The sequence below is a fragment of the Bos javanicus genome, chromosome X, assembly GCF_032452875.1.
Source record: "Bos javanicus breed banteng chromosome X, ARS-OSU_banteng_1.0, whole genome shotgun sequence".
NCBI classification, from domain to species: domain Eukaryota; kingdom Metazoa; phylum Chordata; class Mammalia; order Artiodactyla; family Bovidae; genus Bos; species Bos javanicus.
In genome coordinates, this window is record NC_083897.1 from 130,393,916 (window position 1) to 130,413,915 (window position 20,000).

General features: G+C 42.7%; 1 protein-coding gene across 10 annotated transcripts in view; it reads left to right on the forward strand.

The window, feature by feature from the left end:
- SH3KBP1 (SH3 domain containing kinase binding protein 1) overlaps positions 1 to 20,000 on the forward strand; it is a 331,797-nt gene that overhangs the window by 252,231 nt on the left and 59,566 nt on the right. For all 10 annotated transcript variants that reach the window (XM_061407992.1, XM_061407995.1, XM_061407987.1 and 7 more), the window contains one exon: positions 15,325 to 15,432. In XM_061407992.1, the coding sequence (XP_061263976.1) occupies positions 15,325 to 15,432 (108 nt within the window). The remainder of the gene's footprint in view (positions 1 to 15,324; positions 15,433 to 20,000) is intronic.

The following is a 20,000-nucleotide window of genomic DNA, read 5'->3' on the forward strand; positions in this document are numbered from 1 at the left end:
GCACCCTGGGTGTTCTGTCCTGGTGACAAAGGAGGAACAGAGAGAGGCCCAGAGCCCGGAAGAGACTTTCCCAAGAGACTCCTAGTCACCAGCAGCCACGCCAGGGCAGAGGCGTCTCCTGACCTTGACTGTGGGGGCTGGTGGGACGGGACTGCTGTTTCCTGTGGGGCTGTGGGTGCTTGCAGTAGGTGGGGCTCGGTCACTCCCTGAGGTAACTCTTGTCTACTGATTGAGTCTGACGTATTGTTGCTGGGTATATCTAGGGCAAGTGCCTGTGGGATTTTCTTTCTAAATTCATGACATCATTATTTTATCAGGAAAACAATATTACGACACCATTCCCCCATCTGTTTCTGACATTTTGGTATCCATGGCTGTGACCTGTTAGGGTCAGAATCAATCAGGACTTGCTGATTCCATTGTCGCATCTACAGAAATGGAATCATAGTGCAGAGAACACATTGAGCTCAGCACAGGGCTCATGTTGCTTCATTTTGTGCCTGAAGCTCTCTTCTCCTGCTTCTTTCTTCCACTTCTTCCCAGGCCCAGCCCATTTCGCTTCTCTCTCTTCTGGATTCTGGTTAGTTTTCTCCTTGCTGTCACCATGAAAAAAGAGAGAAAGAGGAAGAGAGCAGGGAGGGCAAGGGGAAAAGAGAGAAAGAAAAGAAAGTCACCCTGAGCTCCTTCCTAAGTCTTTCTGTTATGATCTTTCCTTTGTTTATTTTAATGTTTATTTTCCCTTCCTGCCTCCCTTCCATTAATTCATTAGTTGAAACATTTATTCATGAGAAAAATGCATCCAGACTCCCTTGCTCCTCTCCCCATGGGAAAGTGACTTTGGAAATCTCAGGAAAGGTTCTCAGCTTGGAAGAAGAAAGCTGATCAGCTATATAGATTGCTGGCCTTGACCCTTTCTCTCTAAACTGCTGAAGCTTTTAGCAGAGCTAAAGTGTAGGATTAAATGTGGTTTCAGGGGTGAAGAGTAAATTAGCAGGTGTCACCCTGAAAATGATGACATGCTGACAGACCCATTAGAAGGACGTGTTTTATGAGTGAATGAAGAAGTTAAGCATAGGTCTGGGATCATCTGGGTTTACACACATTTGAAAAATGTCAGTGTTCAGCAAATGAGTCATTTATGGCCTCGGATGTATTTCTCACGGTATAGCCTGTCTTGTTAGACTGCATATGTCCTGACTGGGTACAGCAGTCACAATATATCTTTTCCTCAGACCACTGGAAAGCCCCAGGAATACAGTTTGCTGCTGTTTTGTCTTGCTAATAAAAGTAACCTGGACTCTGAGACCGTCAGGAAGATTCCTGGCACCAGAAACACATTTGCTCAAAACTCTTCTTCCTGAGCTTGTGTACCATCACAGAGACACGGTTTTAAATTAGATGAAGATGGTAAAAGTAGGACTTGCGCTTGCCAGTAGACAGTCAAAACAATGCCACCTGGAAATTTCGATGATTGCAGATTTCTCATTGACAGATGAGTTGGCAGTTGATGCCAACTCTCAGCTTTGCATGCTTCCTCAAATTATATAAAACTGAACGGACCCTGTGTTTATTCAACTTAATTATCATCTCTCTCGCAAGTGCTGTGCTTAAGTGACAGGACATCAGTCACCCTTGCCCCAGCATCTTGGAATACTTTTTTCCTCCAACACACACATAAAAATCTGCAGGTGTCTTAAGGAATTAGAGAAACTCTTTTTTCTGTTTTCTGTTTCCACCCTTTTTATTTGTATTATTGTTGTAGGATTAAATGAAATGTTGTGACTGAAAGTGCTTTAGAAATAAAAAGTAAAATTATAGTTATTGCTGTGATAAGTTATGATAGGAAAAAGAAAAGACGAATGCCCATTGACTGGGAGTTCTCTCTTGGTATATTGAACTCCCCTGCAATTAAGGGCTGTACTTTCCCTGAAATGCCCCTCTATTATTTAACTTTTCTTAGGATGAAACTGATTTATTATAGTTTTATAGCCTCTGTCTTCTTAAAGTACCTCAAAGCTCTTTACATTCACATTTGCATTTTATTAAAATATACTTTTCTGAGATGGAAAGTAGCGTGGGGTGCACTTTTAATTTGTTGTTTTTCAGTCGCCCAGTCGTGTCCAACTCTTTGCGACCCCATGGACTGCAGCACTCCAGGCCTCCCTGTCCCTCACCATCTCCCAAAGTTTGCCCAGGTTCATGTCCATTGCATTGGTGATGCCACTAGCCATCTCATTCTCTGATGCCCTCTTCTACTTAAAAATTAAATAAGTAATACTTACTCTCAGGGAATAAATGAGAACAAGACAGATCAATAGGAAGGCAAGTCAAAATCACCTGTGACCACATCACCTTCAGATATCTCTCTCAATATTTGAGCCGTGTTCTTTCAGACTTCACACATACACATACACATACACACACACACACACACACACAATTACAGTTCAAAGTAAAAATAAAGTCATATCATGTACACTCTTGTGTACCCTCATTTGTCCCCAGTATATCATGTCTATCTTTGGCAGCAAGGTTAAATGGTTCCTTAACATCCCAATGTATGGCGGACCACAGTCCTCTTTTACATTTGCTTGTTTCTGAGTTTTCCCTATTCTGCACCATGTTGCCTGTAGTCATCACCTTATTTGTAGATCCTCATGTGTGTAAGCATTCCTACCACTTTCTACTACTCGTGTAACCTTGGGTGGGCTACTCAGTCTCTCTGTGCCTTGGTTTTCACATCTGTGAAATGGAGATGATAACAGTAGCTACCTCTTGGTGTAAAGATGAAACGAGTTAAAGGAGGCAAAGCACTTGAAATCTCTGGCTGATAGTAAGTTCTGGATAAATGTTAGCAGTTATTATTTCATGATGATAAATTGCTGTATTGCTGCCTCAGTGCCTTTTCTTTTGGCTGCTCTGGGTCTTCATTGCAGTGCACAGGCTTTTCATTGCTGCCATGGTTTTTCTCTAGTTCTAGCACGCAGGCTTCTCTTTTGTGGAGCATGGGCTCTAGAGTGCTCGGGCTCAGTAGTTGTGGGGCATAGAGTCTCCAGTTGTGGCACTCAGGCTCTCAAGTTTTGGTGCCTAGGCATAATTGCCCCCCAGCTTGTGGGACCTTTGTTCCCAGGAACCCACATCCCCTGCATTGGAAGGCAGATTCCTAACCACTGGACCACCAGGAAAGTCCTGTCTCAGTGCCTTTTAAAGACATTTAAGTGATGTTCTGAAAGATCGCCTCCCAGTTAGTCTCCCCCCAGGAGCCAATGAGAATGTTTCCCTATCCTTATCATCCCCTGGTATTGTCATTCTTTGTCATCTCTGCTAATCTGATAAGTGTTTGCATTTTTTAAAATGTTTACTCAAGTAGAAAATTTTGTAATTTTCCAATTGATCTTTATAAAAATACCATATTATTCATGGCATTATCATGTCATCTTTCACACTGCAAATGTTTTTTCTTAGTTTATGACTCATAGAGATATTTAGGAAAATGTCATTAAAAATAAATACCTTTTAGACTTAAAGTTTCCCCATTTTGTAGTTAACTACATGTTGCAGTAAAACTCATCCTTTTAAGAATAGTTTTACTTAAAGCTTTTATATTTTAGTCCTAGTTGGAATGGGTAGCTGGCTATTAAATGCTTTCCTTCTCTGCCCTCCTCGGGGCTTTCAGAGGTTCTATTTAAAGCTTCTGTCCTTACAGTATCTTTTTATAATATCATTCAGAGAACCCCTGAGATTATGCATGGATAAGGATTCTCATATCCTAGACCAGGTCTTGGCAAACTTTTTCTGTAAAGGGCCAGAGAGTAAATATTTTAGATTTTATGGGCTATACAATATCTGTGTCAACTATACAAAAGCAGTCATAGGTGTTGATGAATGGGCATGGATGAGTGCCAATAAAACTTTATTTATGGACATGTAAATTTTACTTTCCTGTAATTCTCATATACTTTGAAATACTATTCTTTTGATTTTTAAAAACCATTTGAAAATGTAAAAACTATTCTTAGTTTCAGAGGTGCACAAAAATAGGTAGCAGGCCACATTTGACCCATGGGAGGTAGTTTGCTAGCCCTTGAAACAGAATGTCTAGAAACAGATCCATAAAAATATAGCCAATTAATTTTTTAACAAAGGTACAAAGAAAATTTAAGAAAGAAAGGATAATCTTTTCAAGAAATAGTGTTGGTACAATAGACCATCAATAGGCGAAAAAAAAAAAAAAAAAAAAGAGCCCTAACCTAATATAACACATTATGCAAAAATTAACTCAAAATGAAGCACAGATATGCATAGAAAACATAAGACATAAAAAAGTTATTTATGAAAACATAAGAGAAGAGACTTGTTAGGACACAAAAAGCACAATTCATGAAAGAAAAAAACTGATGCATTGGAGTTTGGCAAAATTACAGACTTTTGGTCTGCAAAGGTACTGTTGAGAGAATGTGATTGGTTAATCTGTTTTTCCTCCAAGGTCATCTGAGCCTCAGTATTTAGTAAATAATTGCTTGATACATAAATTGCCTGAATTTCAAAGAGCTTGGTTTTGTTCTGAGTCTTGCTGGGAATATTCTTTGTAAGACAAGAGACCATGAAGCTCCCATAGCAGAGCTGTTTCATGTACCCCACCTCTGCACTCCTGTGCCCCCTTTTCCTCCAGGTGGTAGACGAGTGTAGCTGTAGTCCACTGGTCAGGTCTGAACTCGGCTGAGTTGCCTGAGGACTGAGATTGGACCTGGGAATTATATTTTTCACTCACTGCACAGGCCTAGAAGCTAAATTTTCTGTGTATAGAGAAAAGACTCCAAACAAATTTTTATGCCAAGGAATAAGCTTTTCTAAAAGAAAGAAAAGAAATGTACATTTGTCTTATAAATAAAAGGGAGATGGAAAGTAAGAATTTACCATTAGCTGCTGCAGCTGGCTTGGTGTTCTTGACCTTCATAATGATCATGACTATACCCTTCACTTCTTATTCCTTCCTGGTGCTTATTTGGAAAATGAAGATTCCTCCCCCCTTACCCTAACAGCCTTCTTTGTGTCTCTTAGAGGTGATGCAGGAGCTAAGAACATCTCTTAAAACATAATGAAATATGTTTTATAAGTGCCAGTGTCTTTGTAATGAAGCAAAATGATTTTTTATTATACCTACTATCCTTTTAATGGAAGAAAAGCATGTATTTGTGTGCAGAATCAATATAGTTCTCTAAATATAAGTGAAATCTCTGCTATAGGATGCACAGCCTTGAGAGGTAAATTATGCCATTAGCCATTTGGATGAGCTGAAGGCGCCATTAGAAACAGCTTCTAAAATTTAGCATCAAGTGGTCCTCTCAATGTAAATGACCTAACAAGTAGAAAATGAGAAGTTTCTATGAAAACATATTGTTATATAATTTCACATGCTTAATTATATTTAAATGGACAAAAAAAAAATGCAAAAGTGCCACCTTGATGATCTGCACTTGACGTAATGCTAGTTCACACGCCCTTATATATTATGTCTCTGATCGTTCTGAAAGCCAGAGTACAAGTAGCCAAGAAAGGCCCTCTCTGCAAACATCCGCTTTTCACATGATTACTGATGTTTGAAGTAGAATTAAGAGGGAACAAAGTCTTTCATTCTGCTAGGAAAAAAAAAAAGGACAAAAATATAAACATTTCCTAAGACTTAGGATTGTATAGGCTGCAAATGAAATCAGTTGGCAATTCGTATATATTTGTTGTGATTAACTATATAGCCACGTCTCACAGTTCCAGGAGATGTCCATTGTGAGTGATGACCCTGGAGTTGGGCCAGTATGGTAGCATCTGTTGGGTGCTGTTCTCTGAAGGGCTCTATATAGAAGCGTCTTTTTCTAAGAGGCAAACCATCTATGAGCCCAGAGGTTTTGAGGCTTCTGCTCTGGGCTGTCTCCTATAAAAGTCTCCCCTAATTCCTGTCTGCCTGCCTCTCATAATGCCTGTGAAAACTCTCTTTTCTTTCTGGGGACTTGAGATTTGGTTTCAACTTTTCTCTTATTTCTTAGTGAAATCTGAACTCAAATGTTACTTCTGTCGTATTTCCTCACTCCTGTGCTCTGAGCGGGCTATAGGAGTGATCCTCTCAGTTCTCCTGTGTGGATGCAAAGGGCCTTCCGGGGGTGGAACCCCACCCTCTCCCGAGTTGATGGCCTCCAACAATGTCAGGCCTCCAGCAGTGTGTCATCAAAATATTAGCATTTTATAGATGTGCTATTACCTAGAAAAGATTGGGTGTCACTAACTTACTGTATATATTTAACTTTTCCATATAAAAATGGTTATCAGTGACTCGACTTTTCCTTAGGGAATATTCTACCTTCCTTGTTAGAGAAGAGTATATATGACGAGCAAAGGAAACTCCGGGATAATTAAAAACCCTTATATGTGTCTTCATTTCAGAAATTCTTTCCCTAGACTTCTTTTGGGAATTAGACCTTGAAATAGCTCTGACTTTTAAAGATAGAGTTTAAAGTTCTATTCTATCTAGAATAAAATAAATTCACTGTGATTAAAGAAACAACATTTTCAAGTGAGAATGTAACTTCCGGTTGCAGCCACGATGGAGTGAAGGGTGTATTAGACTTGCCCTTCCGCCACTTTGGGCCTCCCAGGTGGCACTAGTGCTAAGGAATGCGCCCACCAGTGCGGGAGACATCAGAGACGTGGGTTGGATCCCTGGGTCGGGAAGATCCCCTGGAGGAAGGCATGGCAGTTCACTCCAGTATTCTTGCCTGGAGAATCCCATGGACAGAGGAGCCTGGAGGACTACAGTCCGCGGGGTCACAAAAGACTCATACAACTTAGCAACTCAGCAACAACAACTTTCTAGTTGCAGTACAGGGCACTGGAGCACAGAGAGCAGAAGACTCATCGGATAGAGGAAACAGAGACTGTAACTGTGTGTAACTCACAACTGTTGAGGTAGATGAAATTTTCAGGGCAGGGAGTTGCAGAAGATTGAGCTGTGCAAAGAGCGAGCTCTGGAAGTTTATATATAGGAGTCTCTTAAATCTTTGGCCATATACTAAGCATGCATCAGTAGGGCAAGAGTCTTCCAGCCCCAGCAGAAAATAAGTATGGGAGGGGAGGTGTGGGTGGGCTGTGAGATGAGTAGATATCCTAGAGATATCAGTAATTGGAGATGTTGGAGTTCTGGCCAAGCAGACTAGGAAAACTTCATTGAACACACTTGGCATCCAATTGACAACTCAAAAAGTCAGTCATAGGAATAGTGCTACCCTTGTTGTTGTTTATTTGCTAACTGACTCTCTCTTTTGCAACCCTATGGACTGTAGCCCACCAGGCTCCTCTGTCCATGGAGTTCTGCAGGCAAGAATACTGGAGTGTTCATGACCAAGAACCTATGCACAATATGAATTATCATTTATTTTTGGTCATGCCAAGAATGTACAACATTTATTTTAATAAACTAAGACATTTTAAAAAAACAAAAGAATATTGGAGTGGGTTTCCATTTCCTTCTCCAGGGAATCTTCCCCACCTAGGGATCAAACCTGTGTCTTCTGCTTGGCAGGTGGATTCTTTACCTCTGAGTCACCTCGGAAGCCCAGTGCTACACTAGACCCACCCTGAATGAAGGCTAAAACTAAGCCTCGACAGGTTGAGCTGATTTGCAAATAACATGCCCACCATAATGAAACTCCACACTCTTGCAGGGAAGACAACAAAATCCAGTCCTTTGATAATGTAGTGTGCAGTGCGTGGTTGTTGAGATTATACAGTCACAGATGACCAGATGTAAGAGGAAGCACAAAAATGTGAGGTATGGTATGGATAGCTTATAAAGGGCATGCAGTTATTTCTGAATACAATTTTCAGGCATCAGGACTTGCTTTAATTAATATTGACATGACTAAAAGGAAGCTTGATTAATGCTGTTTGTGTGTTATTCATCTAATTTTTTGTTACCAGTCATACAATATGTAAAACGAAAAGGTTATAAGTATAGCAAAGCCTGTAAGTTGTTGCCCAATAAAAAGTCAGGATTTTTTCTTTTAGAAGTAGACAATCTCTTTGAGGTCACTACTTCCCAGTATCATAAAACTGAATGACTGCCTAAGCCTCACCCATCCTAGGATGTGAACACTTGAAATGTGACATCTTCTTTTGTGGGCTTGTCCCTGGAATGGTCTCCTTGACTTCCCTCATTAACTATGCTCTGATGAGCATTTCTTCTGACACTGAGATAGACATGGTTCTCTTTTTTCCTGTTACCTCATAGACTGTGATGTTGATGAGTCTGCTGGAGTAACTGACTTAGGGGATGTTGGAAATACTGAGCAGAAATCCCAGCCATGCAGAATAATTGCATCTCTTGAGAAGGTGTTAACAAGCTGAGGCAGAACGAAGTGCTCCTGGGCTTCGGCTTCCATGAAGTGTCCTTTCAACAGCCCCCCTGAAGCTCCATGCAGAAGGCGTTCATTAGTAAATATTAAACAGCACTTTTCATACTGCTGGTGGGGTACTGAGAGTGTGAGACCCCCTCGAGGCACTCAGAGGCTCACTTGACAGCCACACTGAAATCACATAACACTCACTTTCTCCTCTAATGATATTTCAGTCATCAGAGAAGGTCATGAAAAACAGTCATGCTGGATAACTTCTGGGAAATCAGTACTAGGGAATGTAGGGACAGCTGACCACCAGGGGAGCACTTTTCTTTTTCAAGAGGACCAGCTGGTGAAACCATCATTTTGAAGTTTGCTGGGATGACATAAGAGCAAACTATATGTCTGAACTATACACTCCTGTCCCAACTCACATAGGCCATGTACAATGTCTTAGAAAACATGACCTCTCTTTGAAAGGTACTTTTTAAATTGTTACAATTATGAACAAATAATTCAGTACAGACCACCAGGGAAGCCTGATTATATAAATGAAGCTTTCTTGTGTAGCTAATCTAGACCTTCCTCTTCCTTGTTCAACTTGACTTCACTTTGGATGTTTGAAAATTGTGAGAAGTGGAATAGTAGTCTGAGAGGAGACTGGGCCATCCATCAGTTCATCCATTCAGCTGACATATACTCATCATCAGTATTTGCCAGGCACTGTGCTAGGTGTTTGGTGGATACAGAGTATAAAAATAAGATTCTTTGTTTCTATGGAGCTTCCCATTTTTGAGAACTTTGTTACTCAAAGTTATCATCCAGTAGCATTGAGATCACTTGGGAACCTATTAAAATGCTGAATCTCTGACCATTCCCAGACTTACTGAATCCAAATTGTCGTCTTCACACAAGGACAGTATACACGTTTGAGAAGGCTTAGTCTAAATCATTGATTCTCAGACTGCACATTGAAAGGACGTAGGGACCTTTAAAAGGCACTGATTTCTCAGTCTTAACCCCCACCGCCAGGATTTATAGTTTAATTGGTGTGGGGTATTAGCCCCAAGTGATTCTAAATGTGCAGCCAGCTTAAAGAAACACTGCTCTAAGAGGTTGCTTTGCACTCTGGACCAAATGGAGCCCCACATGAGGTTGCAGCCGGGTTTTACAGTTTACAAGCCAGGTGGCGAGTTGGTCTCTTTTAAACATTTGAAGTTCTTACACAAGAGGCAGACAGAGCAGGGCTCACTGGTGACTCCTGCCGCCAGCTTGGATGTCAGAGAGCACCTCTAAGCTGGTCCCTAGCACGAGAGCTGTGCGCAGTGGTGATGCTTCCGTGTTCCCCAGGGCCCCTCTGGCAGGGTGGAGTGGACTAATGCCTGACATGGGGGGCCAGGCCAGTCTCCCTCCTCAGACACACTCTGGGGCCTTAGCCTCCCTCCAAGAGTGTGAGCCGCTGCCAGGGAGTTTCACCGGAAGATGATCTTGAGTCACATGACAGATGTATTGTATACTTAATCAAGACGCTTTCCTGGGCTCATGATCCCTCGAGGTCTCTAGGACTACCCCCCTGGAATCACAATAATGATGACACCCACCAGCAGCAGTTCAGCAGTTGTGTTGCTCTTTACACTTCATCTTCTCCTGTGTATCAAGGAACTGAGACCCAGAGTCTTTATCACTGGAGGACCACTGAAGTATCTGATGGCCCCAATTCACTGTCTTCCTCCTCTCTCTGAGATACCTTGGCTCATGAGATAGATACAGTGTGGAACATAGGTTGGAGTACAGCACACCTAAGGCTCTGTTTATTCATTCCTTAAAAGGAAACATATCATTTGTATTTTACAAGGAAAAATATATTTTACTCTAATATCTGCCTGGGGATGAGGCATACAGAAACCATTTTGAGGACTTAAATCATAAAAGAGTGTATATCCTATGTCAGAAATATAATTCTTTCTATGCTCTTTGATTCATGATAAGGGTCAAGGTCTACTTTCCTCTGTTTGCATGTGAATAGATCTTATTTCTAGTCATCATTGTTCTGGAAACTTTCATCTATAATACATGCAGATCTTTTACTCTGTCCCACTGCAAACTTCCACCTCATTTAAAGACCATCCCTTTAGCTGCATACATTGCCCTTTCCTCATCCTTATTGAAATCTCAAAATTCACTAGTGTAGCCATCGTCTTGGGTTATACCTGTGGTATAATTATTAATAGTGTCCTAGATTTGGAAATAAATTATATGGTCACTGTAAAATCTTCCAGTATTTTAACAGCACTACCTCTCTCCTTAGTGGTCAGCTACTGCCTCATTGTTCTCCCTTCTTCCACCTCCTGCCATCCTCCTGGGGGACATTTAAAACTCCACCCTGATGATTCTCTGGCCTCATAAGTCATTGATTGTCCATTCTGCCCTCATCACTCATGAGTGCCATCTTGCCTCACCCCTCACATCACTCTTCAGTAGAGACTGGTTGGCGCTTCCTGGGAGGCAAGCATTGCCTTCATTCTAAGGGCCAATTCTCGAATGTTGTCATCCATGACCCCAGCTTCCTGCTTTCCCTTTTCCCTTGTTTCACCCTTGGAGACCCCGCCCTTGGCCTTTCTCATGACCTTGATTCTTGCCCTTGTCCTCTCCTTCCAGACGAGGATGAGGCTTCTCTCGGCCCCCCTTGTTGTCGCTGATCCAGCCTAGCACTGCTGCCTGGGTCTCAGTGCAATCTTGATTCGCCGTGCCTGCCTCTTTCACTTGGCTCTGAGCTTGGGAGCCCCATAAGGTCACGATGACTTTCTTTCCCCTCTGAATTCCTCTCCTGTCTGCATGTTTTAGGTCCTAATTAAATAAATTGAATTCGCTGCTGTTTCACACTCCTGGAAGCAGAGCCCTCAGACAAATAATTCTCTCTTCATCTCTGCCACCAAAAGCCTCATTCTTCTGTCTGGTTTGTTGAAGAGGACTTATTTTCACTTCTCAGTTTACTGTCAGAATTTTTCCTGTTTCCCTTAAAGTAGCTTCTATTGCTAGGAGGAAAAAAGTCTCAGTTCTCTAAATCTCGCTCCCACTGCAGGTATCTTGACCCTGTGGCTGTTTTCTGTCCCGCAGCAGATGCCCTTTTCATTTTTCTTAGTATTCTAAGTCATGATGTCAGTTTTCTCTTTTCAGTGTACTTATCCATGAACCTTGTGTTTGTTCTTATACCGGTCAGAATGATTAGACACACTGTGTTCCACCTTCATGCTTCCCCTCTCATACCTTGAATTACACAGCGATTAGCACTATTCATGTTTTCCTTAAAAAGCAGAGCCCAGATGAGCCATCCAAGCTATTCATCACTGATGGGAGGTATAATAAATATACTGTCATATGCACTGTTTTCCCCTGTAGGCGTACATAAGTTCTGAAGTTATTCTGAATATGCTTTTGCTTATTAAAATGTTCTTTATTGTTTTTCTGGCATACAAAACCGAAAGCTTCATTACAGTGGTTCTTGGGTTACTGATTGCATAAGACTAATGGGAAGCTTGGATTTGCACCATTTAGAAAGTTAAAAAAAGCCTTCAAAAGAAAGACAGCACTAAACAATATTTGAGTGCCTTTTACAGACCTAAGTCTGTATCAGATGATCTGAAATGAACGTGGAGAAAAATTCAGCCCTCATATAAGCAAACCCTTCACACATGAAAAGATCCAAGATTATTGGAAAAGCTGTTAATGATTCTTATCTCTTTGGTACCAGAGCTCATGGTTGATACAGTTATCAAAAAAAGACCTTGTATGTTATGTGAGTGCTAGTGTGCATGTGTGTGTTTCACACACATCTCTAAGCTCCTTGGAGTTAGGGATAATGTTCTTTTGCATGTTTAATGTTTGGTGCCTACAGAATGAACTGACATATATTTTATATGTAATAGTTGTTTGTTAAATGGAATATCATGAAATGCAAATTAACACAGTTCTGAGTGTTAGAGAAAAGATAAAAGCTTTCATTATAGTCACTTTCCTACAGGTGAGTTTCAGGTTGGGTTTTGAAGATGACAAGAACTTGTCCAGAAAAAAACAAGAGAAAAAAATATATGCCAGGCATTTCCTCAGAAACAGAGGCTCTGGATTGAAAGACTTAATTTTTAAGGATTAGGAGTAAAGAATTTCCACCCGTACTCCTTCATAAGTTTTCCTGATACTGTTGAGGACATAATGGTTTCTCAGAGATGGAAGAAACTCACAACCCGTCAGATTCTGCTTCCACAACCCCTGTTCATGAATCCATTATTTCAGGACTGATGCTAGATTGCTCAGGGAGTGATGTGACATGGGCAGGACCAAAACACTTAGCTCAGCTTCACGTTGTCATTTTCCAAGAAGATAAGCATTCTTTCAGATTGTAAGTTTTTTGAACCTTGTTTTATTCTGAGTAAATCTGCACTTGATGCTTCAAGTGTCTTTGTCTAAGGATGTTGCTTGGGGTAATGTAGGACCCACTTCCCGAACCTATGTTATCTTCTAAAGAGTCGATCTAGCCTTGTAACAGTTCAGATTAGATCAGTCTCTTAGTCGTGTCCGACTTTGTGACCCCATGAATCGCAGCACGCTAGGCCTCCCTGTCCATCACCAACTCCCGGAGTTCACTCAGACTCACATCCATCGAGTCAGTGATGCCATCCAGCCATCTCATCCTCTGTCATCCCCTTCTCCTCTTGCCCCCAATCCCTCCCAGCATCAGAGTCTTTTCCAATGAGTCAACTCTTCGCATGAGGTGGCCAAAGTACTGGAGTTTCAGCTTTAGCATCATTCCTTCCAAAGAAATCCCAGGGCTGATGTCCTTCAGAATGGACTGGTTGGATCTCCTTGCAGTCCAAGGGACTCTCAAGAGTCTTCTCTAACAGTTACCCCTGTGGGAAGAGACAATGGTGAGCATTTACTTCTCACCTGAGGTGGACTCTGCCTTAGCTTATATAGAATCCTCACAGCTTGGGGCAGATAGAGACTATCTTGTCCTGCAATAATCCTAGTCTTGGACTGAGGGGAGATCACAGAATTCGGAATTAGAAAGAGCCTTCATTGATTCCAGAAATAATTATTATATGTGGCATTGGGCTGGGGGTATGATGGTGAAAAATTCAACTGTGTTTCTGTCTTTGCTGGACTGGATGCTCTAGCAAGGCACACATGAGTCACATAAGCCAGGGCCTCCAAGGGCTCAGTGCCAGGCCCGAGGCCAGCTGCACATCTGCTGCTTGAGCCTGCCTGAGCCCTCCCCCAGCCCCACTGGTATCGTGAAGGACCACGAGTGTGTCTCTGTGGGCCCTGAACAGGAATTCCTCACTTTCTTGAGCATTTATTTTAAAAGCATTTCTCTGGGGGAAAGACTTTGCCCATTTGGGTTTTTAGCTGGAAGTTGTCGATCACAGTCTGAGAATTGTCAACAACATGTGCTTGACAGTGGTGCATATGTTGTACATACACAGGGAAGGATTAAATGCCCAAGTGAGGAGGTTGACAACAGGCCAGTAGGTCTTGGATTGGGTGGGGGAGAAGTGGAATTGGACCCAGAGAACAAATACGAGATTTATTATCGAACTAGAGAAGATCAAACTCCCCACCCACCAAGGATGGGGAAACCTGCAGGTGGTGTTCTGGCATGAGGCTGAGTGCCTGGGAGTGCCGTGGGGCCATTAGGCTCAGGATAGAAGCTTATGAAGGCTACACTGAGCTCTGTCCCCAGGACTTGGCACAGAGTAGGCACTCAAACGTTCGACAAAGGTATGAACATAATAGGGGTTATTCCAAGGGAAGCAGATTTGATCTGGGAGAATGAATAGATTTCTTCTTTCATTTAGTGAGCAAACACTAAGCTCTGTAGGGTGGGGAGAAGGGCTTTTCATGATGACTGTGCCCCCTCAACACGGGGAGGAGAAGGCGCATTAATGAGATTGCACAGGGTGGGATTTTTCTCCCGCTTGGCTGACTGTCACCCAGCCCTTCTTAATTTCAACAAGCTTTGTGACAGGCTAATCAAAGAGAACATTTGTGTGTGTGATGTTTTCTAACCCACATTTGCAGTTAATGAAATAATTTCATTGTGTTAAAATGAAGAAAATATATTTTCTCCTATCTTTAAGAGGGGGAAAAAGATCTTATTGCTCTCAGTCAGTTCAGTCCTTCAGTCATGCCCGACTCTCTGTGACCCTATGGACTGCAGTTCGCCAAGCCTCCTGTCCCTTGCCAACTCCCAGAGTTTACTCAAACTCATGTCCATTGAGTCAGTGATGTCATCCAACCATCTCATCCTCTGTCATCCCCTTCTCCTCCCACCTTCAGTCTTTCCCAGCATCAGGGTCTTTTCCACTGAGTCAGTTCTTTTCATCAGGTGGCCAGAGTACTGGAGCTTCAGCTTCAGCATCAGTCCTTCCAATGAATATTCAGGACTGATCTCCTTAGGATGGACTGGTTGGATCTCCTTGCAGTCCAAGGGACCCTCAAGAGTCTTCTCCAACACCACAGTTTAAAAGCATCAATTCTTCGGCACTCAGCCTTCTTCACAGTCCAACTCTCACATCCATACATGATTACTGGAAAAACCATAGCTTTGACTAGATGGACCTTTGCTGGTAAAGTAATGTCTCTGCTTTTTAATATGCTATCTAGGTTGGTCATAACTTTTCCAAGGAGCAAGTGTCTTTTAATTTCATGGCTGCAATCACCATCTGGAGGGCCTCTAAAAGCCTCATTGGGTTTTGAGTCCCAGCTGGCAGCTCTAGGACACCGGAGCTTTTGTCCTCCCATCCAACTTTGGGGTTTGTGCTGTTGAGTCTTAGGAACCATTGATGGCTGCCTCAGGGAAAGCACTTCCATCTCTCTAAAAGGGGTATCAGAGCTCTCCGTGAGGCGCTTGCCCCCTTTCTCACTCTGCTCTCCTGTTTCCTAGGACTGTATTGACGTGGGCTGGTGGGAAGGAGAACTGAACGGCAGACGAGGAGTGTTTCCTGACAACTTCGTCAAGTTGCTGCCACCTGACTTTGAGAAGGAGGGAAATGTAAGTCTCTGCGGCTCGGCTCTCAGTGCACCACCTGCTGTCAGAGTTGCGGCCTCCATGACGGGCTGGGGGTGCGGGGTGAGGACATCTGTTGTTAAAGAGCCTCGGCATTTTAGTCTGATGGACTGGCTGCCCCATACCTGATGTGTGTGGACAGGTCCGTTATCTTCCACAAACCCCAGTTTCCTCATCAGAGAGCCTTCTTCTAGGGTCGTTGTATGATTAGACAAGCACTTGGTTTGGTACTTGGAGTGTTTAAGCAACCAAATAAATGACAGAAACCGTTGGGGTTTCCATTGGTAAGTGGATGGCCTGTATCCTACATAGTGTGTCCTTGGCTGGTGAAGTGACTAATATGGAAGTGGCTGAACAGCACACTGTGAAGCTGAGGATGCAGGATGAGGCCTACTGATCTTCCCGTCTGTGTATCTGTGTACACATATTTGGCCAGGTATACACATGCATGGGCTTCTTAGTGGCTCAGTAGTAAAGAACCCACCTGCCAATGCAGGGGGCATGGCTTCGATCCCTGGGTTGGGAAGATACCTTGGAGTAGGAAATGGCAGTCAACTCCAGTATTCTTGCCTGGGAAATTCCATGTAGCCTGGTGGGCTACAGTTCATGGGGTAGCAAAGAGTTGGACATGACTTAGCAACTAAACAACAACAAATACACATGTATCCCTATTGTGTGTGTGTGTGTGTGTGTGTGTGTGTGTATCCCTCTGATCTGTACTTTCTCTTTCTTTGTGAGAACCCATTTTTACAATGCTGTGGTTTAAATGAGCCAGTCCATCTTTGTTTGCCTCGTGGCAAGCATGTTGTTTCTCTAATGACACTGTAACAGGAAATGTTGAAAAGTTAGAAGCAGTTTACATTCTAAGAGGAATGTAAAGAGGAATTCTACAGTGATTTGGTCTATTTGGTCTTTTCCAAGCTGTTCTTCAGCACAGAGCTCTTGGCTCAGGCTTTCTCATGCCTTCTGCCCACTTTTTCTGGCCTGTGTTCTCTTCATGCCCATGGGGGCTTTATTACTGGACCATGAACTTTGACCCATCATGTTCCTATGGAATTGAGGTTCAGGAAAGGTAGCTACAGTATTAGTGGGTTGATTACCAAGGATATTAAACAGCATTGGTGATGTGTACACTGCTTAGATGGATGGATATGATTGTTCAAGGAGCCAGATGGTGTTTGTACCCACCAAGATTACAGCCCGTAGATTGGTTTGAACAAACGGCTGCATGTTTTAGGCTTTTTGATAGCTGTCTGTCTTGTTTAGCTGAAGGATGCTTGGTTCCACATCTGTATTCTCTCTGGGATTTAAGTTTGAGGTTCAGAGAATTCTGCTTCCCAGTGTTTTCTAGATCCTTGAGACACTGCTGGTCTGGGGACCACACTTTGTCAGCCTTACCTGGAGCTTGTTAGAAATGCTTGAACCTCAACCTAGACCTGTGCATCAGAACCCACGTTTTATCAAGATCCTCAGGTGACCTGTTTCCACATTACGATTTGGGAAGCTCTGGTGTAGATGCAGGTGTCTATCTAAGTGATGACAACCCCACCTTCTAGTTTCTAACCATATTTTAGGAGGAGAATAAATTCGTAGAACAGAGAAGGGCTCACCATTTAGTAGACGTCTTACACCAAGCAAAATCATTTGAGCCATTTTTATTGATAATGGTTGTAGTGGTGGGTTATTGGCTAACAGAATTCATCCCTGAGGAAAAAAAGACACTAGCCCTTGGCAGTATCTGTATAGTAAATGTTTAAAACTGTAAGACACAGGAAAGAGGTTTGGCAGACATTTGTAGAACGTGGTTGTGACTCTAGCCTGCAGCATTGAATAGACTTGAACTTGAATCCTGGCCCTGTCACTTAATTGTTCTGTTCAAGATCAACTCATTGACTGTTTCCTCAGTATCTCTAGATTCTGCATCTGTGGATTCAATCAACCTTGGGTTGAAAATACTAAACAATAAATTTCAGGAAGTTCCTAAAGGTAAAGCTTGGATGTCTTGAATTTGCTGTGTAGTGACAATTATACACATAAGCATTTACAACCATTTATATAGCATTGACTTTGTATTAGATATTATAAGTAATCTAGAGATGACTTAAAGTATAGGGGAGGATGTGCATAGGTTATTTGCAAATACTCTCCCATCTTATATGAGGGACTTGGACATCTGTGGATTTTGCTCTCTGCAGGGTTCCTGGAACCAATCTCCCATGAATACTGAGTGACGACTGTGTTCTCATCTATTAAATTGCAGGAATAATCATACCGACCTTGTTAAATTGTTGAGAAGATTAACCAAAATGACACATATGAATTCCTTAGCACAGCGCCTGGTCCTTTGCGAATGCCCCATACATATTAACTATTCCAGTCTTTGTAATTACTATTAGCACAAGTGTGAGAAGACTCCAGCTAAAACTGTGCAACAGTGGTAGAAATCTGACTCCAGTTCATCACATCAGCACAGAGTTAGCTTGGTGTCTTGGTGAGCTTCCCTGGGGATCCCAGTGCATCTAAGAACTTTGATGACTAGCCTTTAAAAAGAAATCTAGTGCCTTATGTATGTGTAGAGATAAGCGAGTACAGGATGGCACAATCTTCATGTCTTTTTGCATATCTGGTGGGCATCTGCTGCCTGGCAGTGATGTTTTATGTTTATTCATTCATCTCTGTATCTATTGGGTTCCTTCCTTGGACAGGCTGCCATACTGATTGATGGAAGTGAAGAAGACTCACATGGCCGCTGTCCTTGTGAGCTTAGAGTTGGGTAGCATGGGACCACCCAGACTACCTGTTTGAGCCTGATAAAGGGTGTTCACATCCAAAGCATTTGGATGCCAAGGCCTCCATGGTGACGCCTCTCCCTCTGGCTAAAGGATCTTAGCAAGCTCGCCATCCTACCAGACTTTTGCCACCTTCTTGATTCTGACCGAGGTAGTATGGTTTTGAATGCTGAGATAAAATCTGGATAAATAGTTTAACAAATGGACAAAGCCTGTGGTTGCCTACCTTGTAGCACCCTGCCTTCTAGTCCCCAGTCATATTTTATGGGGCAATAAATTCGCTCAAGTGGGAGTCCATGGCATACTTTTCTAGAAGCGCTGCTCTGTTACATAAAATATTGCAGGAGGACTCCTGCTGAGAGAGTGAAGTTGTCAGTGATGAGTGGACTCGTCTTGGCTTGCTCACTGAGGCATGCGTGCTCTTGGGGCCCATGGGCATCTTTCCCACCCCAGACATGCAGCCACCATCTCTCTGATAGGTCTTTTACCTTTGTTCCTAAGAAGCAGAAAACTCAATTTTAGGGAAACAATAGTTATACCTGTCAGACAAAGTAATACCTACAGCTGAGAAGTGATTGTATAATGTGACATTTAGCTTTTAGAAGATTCAAAGTATTACATCCTTTTCATCCCCTCTGACCTATAAAACCCACCAACCAGCTTTGCACTGGTTGTTACACCAGCCTTTATTACTGCACCCAGAGTGTTGGTGAGTTGGTGACAGCGTGACTGGAGACAGGGCTGTCGTGTGCGGAGTTGACTGTGTAAAGATGATTAGAATCATTAACACAAATGCATGGTGTGAATGACAGAGCCTGCAACATGATTCTGCCATCGGATTCAGCAGATGTCATCTTGTCTTGCCAGTGGCTGGGGTTGCAGTCACTCACCCAGAAAAGAGGACGATGTGCGATGATTAGGGTAGACAGTAGCACACAGCATTTATTCAGTGGCAGACCTCTTGAATCAGTAGGCATCAGCAAAGCCTTCTGACAAGGCTGGCGTATTTTCTTCTGGGGTGTGGATTCAGGTGGTTACTCCCAGGCCTTTTGGAACTCCTGGAGGTCTTTCTTTCAGAGGGTCCTCTCACACCGGGCTTGCAGACTCTGGGGCTTTTCCCTAAGACATTTCCGAGAGCACTGGTCAATCTCCGGGTGCAGATTTTAGAGCAATTATATAAGCCGTTTATAAGAGAACCTAGATTCAGTGGCTGCCTGTTTATTTTGAGCCTCAACAGGAAAATTGAAAATTAGAATGGAAAGATTAAATGTTCTGAGAGCTCTGATGAAGGGTCGTGCATGCTCTGTTGTCCGGACTGAGGGAAAGCAGGGAACTTAGACTCTCTGAACTGCAGAAACATCTTCATCATTAAAAATAACAACAACAACAATAATAAAGATAGAACAGGTATCCTGAAAGGTAACGTTTCTGAAAGACAGTGTTTTAAGAAAGTCTCGGGATCCAGTTCTTCTAAGAGAAAATGTTCTGATTACCAGACAATGATACTGTGCTTGTCTGCATGGATTTGGGGGCTCATGAGCTTGTGCCATGTTGAGAATCAGGACGTTGCTGAGAGGCCCAGAGGCATTGCCCTAGTGGAGGGTCTGCCTCTTGGCCTCAGGGACACAGAACCCTACCCTTAAAGAGTTTGAAGGGTACCTGTGACTGTGACGCAAACTCACATTGGCAAACTCACAGAGACTTACTCAGGGAGCAGACTGGCAGCTTACTAATCATGACAAGAACTGAAATATCAGCCCATCT